Source organism: Mus pahari, chromosome 5 (genome assembly GCF_900095145.1).
Source record: "Mus pahari chromosome 5, PAHARI_EIJ_v1.1, whole genome shotgun sequence".
Taxonomy (NCBI): Eukaryota; Metazoa; Chordata; class Mammalia; order Rodentia; family Muridae; genus Mus; species Mus pahari.
Genome location: NC_034594.1, coordinates 39542892 through 39545076, shown reverse-complemented (window position 1 = coordinate 39545076; position 2185 = coordinate 39542892). Strand labels below are relative to the sequence as shown.

The 2185-nt window shown below is 41.0% G+C and overlaps 1 protein-coding gene across 3 annotated transcripts in view; it reads right to left on the bottom strand.

The window, feature by feature from the left end:
* Positions 1 to 694: 694 nt before the first annotated feature.
* The window catches only part of LOC110322246 (cytochrome P450 20A1), a 41818-nt gene continuing 40327 nt past the window's right edge, over positions 695 to 2185 (bottom strand). For all 3 annotated transcript variants that reach the window (XM_021198842.2, XM_029538874.1, XM_029538873.1), the window contains 2 exons: positions 1259 to 1348; positions 695 to 1112 (listed from right to left, as the gene is read on the bottom strand). In XM_021198842.2, the coding sequence (XP_021054501.1) occupies positions 962 to 1112; positions 1259 to 1348 (241 nt within the window). In that variant the 3' untranslated portion in view covers positions 695 to 961. The remainder of the gene's footprint in view (positions 1113 to 1258; positions 1349 to 2185) is intronic.

Genomic DNA, 2185 nt, shown 5'->3' with positions numbered 1-2185 from the left:
GCTTTGGTTGCAGTTTTGACTCCTTCTTGTTCATTTCGTGTTCTTATGACATTGTAGTTAATTCCCAACTTGGGAATTCTGTTTCTCTGCATGAGCAACAGAATTTAACATAGTGCTGTGAGATTTCCAGAAAATCAGGGCAAGCTTCCACCTCAGCCTGTCACACAGGAGAGGCACTCGCTTTGAAACAGATTCGGAAGCAACTGTGTTATTCCCAGATGATTTTGAACTGCTGAGCCACGTGCAAGCCTTTAGATGAATGCTTAGGTGCACGAGAACATACAACAGATGGTAGACAAAATGCCCAGGGACTCACTAAAGCCTAATGAAAATGATGGAGACACATTAATACTCAGAAAACAAAACAATCCTCCAAATAGAGTGATAGGTGATTTATTAGAAATGCAAAAAGAAGCAACATTATGTTTTTCTTTTATGAATATTCAGAAAACATGATTCTCCAACTTGCACAAAAGAATTCTCTAAGATTACTCATTTGAGAGGTCAAACTGTGAACATCGAGATTGAAAATAACAGCTTAGCCACATAGTAGTGATGCAGGCCTTTGATCCTAGCTCTCTGGAGGCAGAGGCAGGTGGATCTCTGTGAGTTTGAGGCCAGCCTGGTCTACAGAGTGAGTTACAGAGCAGTCAGGGCTACACAGAAAAACCCTGTCTCAAAACCCACTGCCCCCCAAATTATAATCAAAATTTTAAAATAATGGCTTTAGAGAATGATGCAAATTAAAAGAAAATTAAGCTTTCCTGTTAAAGTTGTCAATATAAGTATAAACATATGTCATACAGTAAGAAATTTAGGCATATAAAAATCCAAATTTACATCATGAAGCACTAGCAGGTTTTATATTACAAAATGACACTGGGTTTATAAAAGGTCTCAGTATATAGTCTAATTGGGCATTTCCCTTCATCTACTTAACAGACTTTAAGTGCATAAATGTCTAGTGTCTTTTGGAGACAGTGATCCAAGCTTCTTCCCTTGATGATGTGACCAGTTCATACTTCATTTCAAAAACTTGTCTCTCCACAGCGAGCAGGCGCAGCCTCTTCAGCAACACACTCACAAGCACTGTGGTCACCATGTAAGCAAACCTGAACCGGAAGAGAGCCAACTGGTTACTAACAGTTAAAAAGTTGACATTAAGAATTGTAGAGCTGGCTGTCATTAAGAGAGACCATCAGATTCCGAGCAGATGGGCATGGCACCCTTCCTTCCCCATTGCCATCTTGTCATTTACCTCAGTTCTGGGCATTCCCACGTGCCTGAGAAGCCAAGAGAAGAAAACACTTTCATCACGGGCTCGTCAGCAAAGCGGTCTGGATGAAACCTACAAGAAAAATCCAAGGTCACCACAGAACAGACCCACTTGCACCTTAAACATCAATGCTAAATGCACAGCCGTTATAGTTTAAATCTTTTGCAGTCATACTATACTGTGCTTCTAAACCATCAAACACACAGATGTGTAATCTCTTGCTGTTTATGAATATGCTATCTCTAAACGATTAAAAAAAAGAAAGAAAAAAATTCTTCAGAGCCAGCAATGTAGTAGCATTTTTCATGAAATACAAGGATGAGTCAAAAACCAGATAATATCTGAATAAAATCCAGACCACCAGATCAACATGTAAGTCATTTCACATTGTTCCTCTATTAAAATTAGGGATTCAAGCCCTGAAATGTTGTTTATAATTTATACTGTACTCATACCTATTATAAGTGAGAAATATTAAGAAGCTAAGAAAGGTTTTATTTTACTTTAGACTTTCCTTGTCAAATGCAACTGGAGAAGCAGTAGAAACATTAAAAAGAAAACATGTAAGCTCTTTTTAAATAGATGTTTTTAAAAGATCTACACTGAGTTAGAAAAGAGGAGTGTGGACACATGCTAGTGGGGCAGGTGAAGCAGGTGCAGGGCAGGTGGACACCTGTCCTTCCAATACACAGGAGGCAGGTGCGGGGCAGGTGGACACCTGTCCTTCCAATACACAGGAGGCAGGTGCGGGGCAGGTGGACACCTGTCCTTCCAATACACAGGAGGCAGATGTGGGGCAGGTGGACACCTGTCCCTCCAATACACAGGAGGCAGTGTGGGGCAGGTGGACACCTGTCCTTCCAACATACAGGAGGCAGGTGTGGGGCAGGTGGACACCTGTCCTTCCAA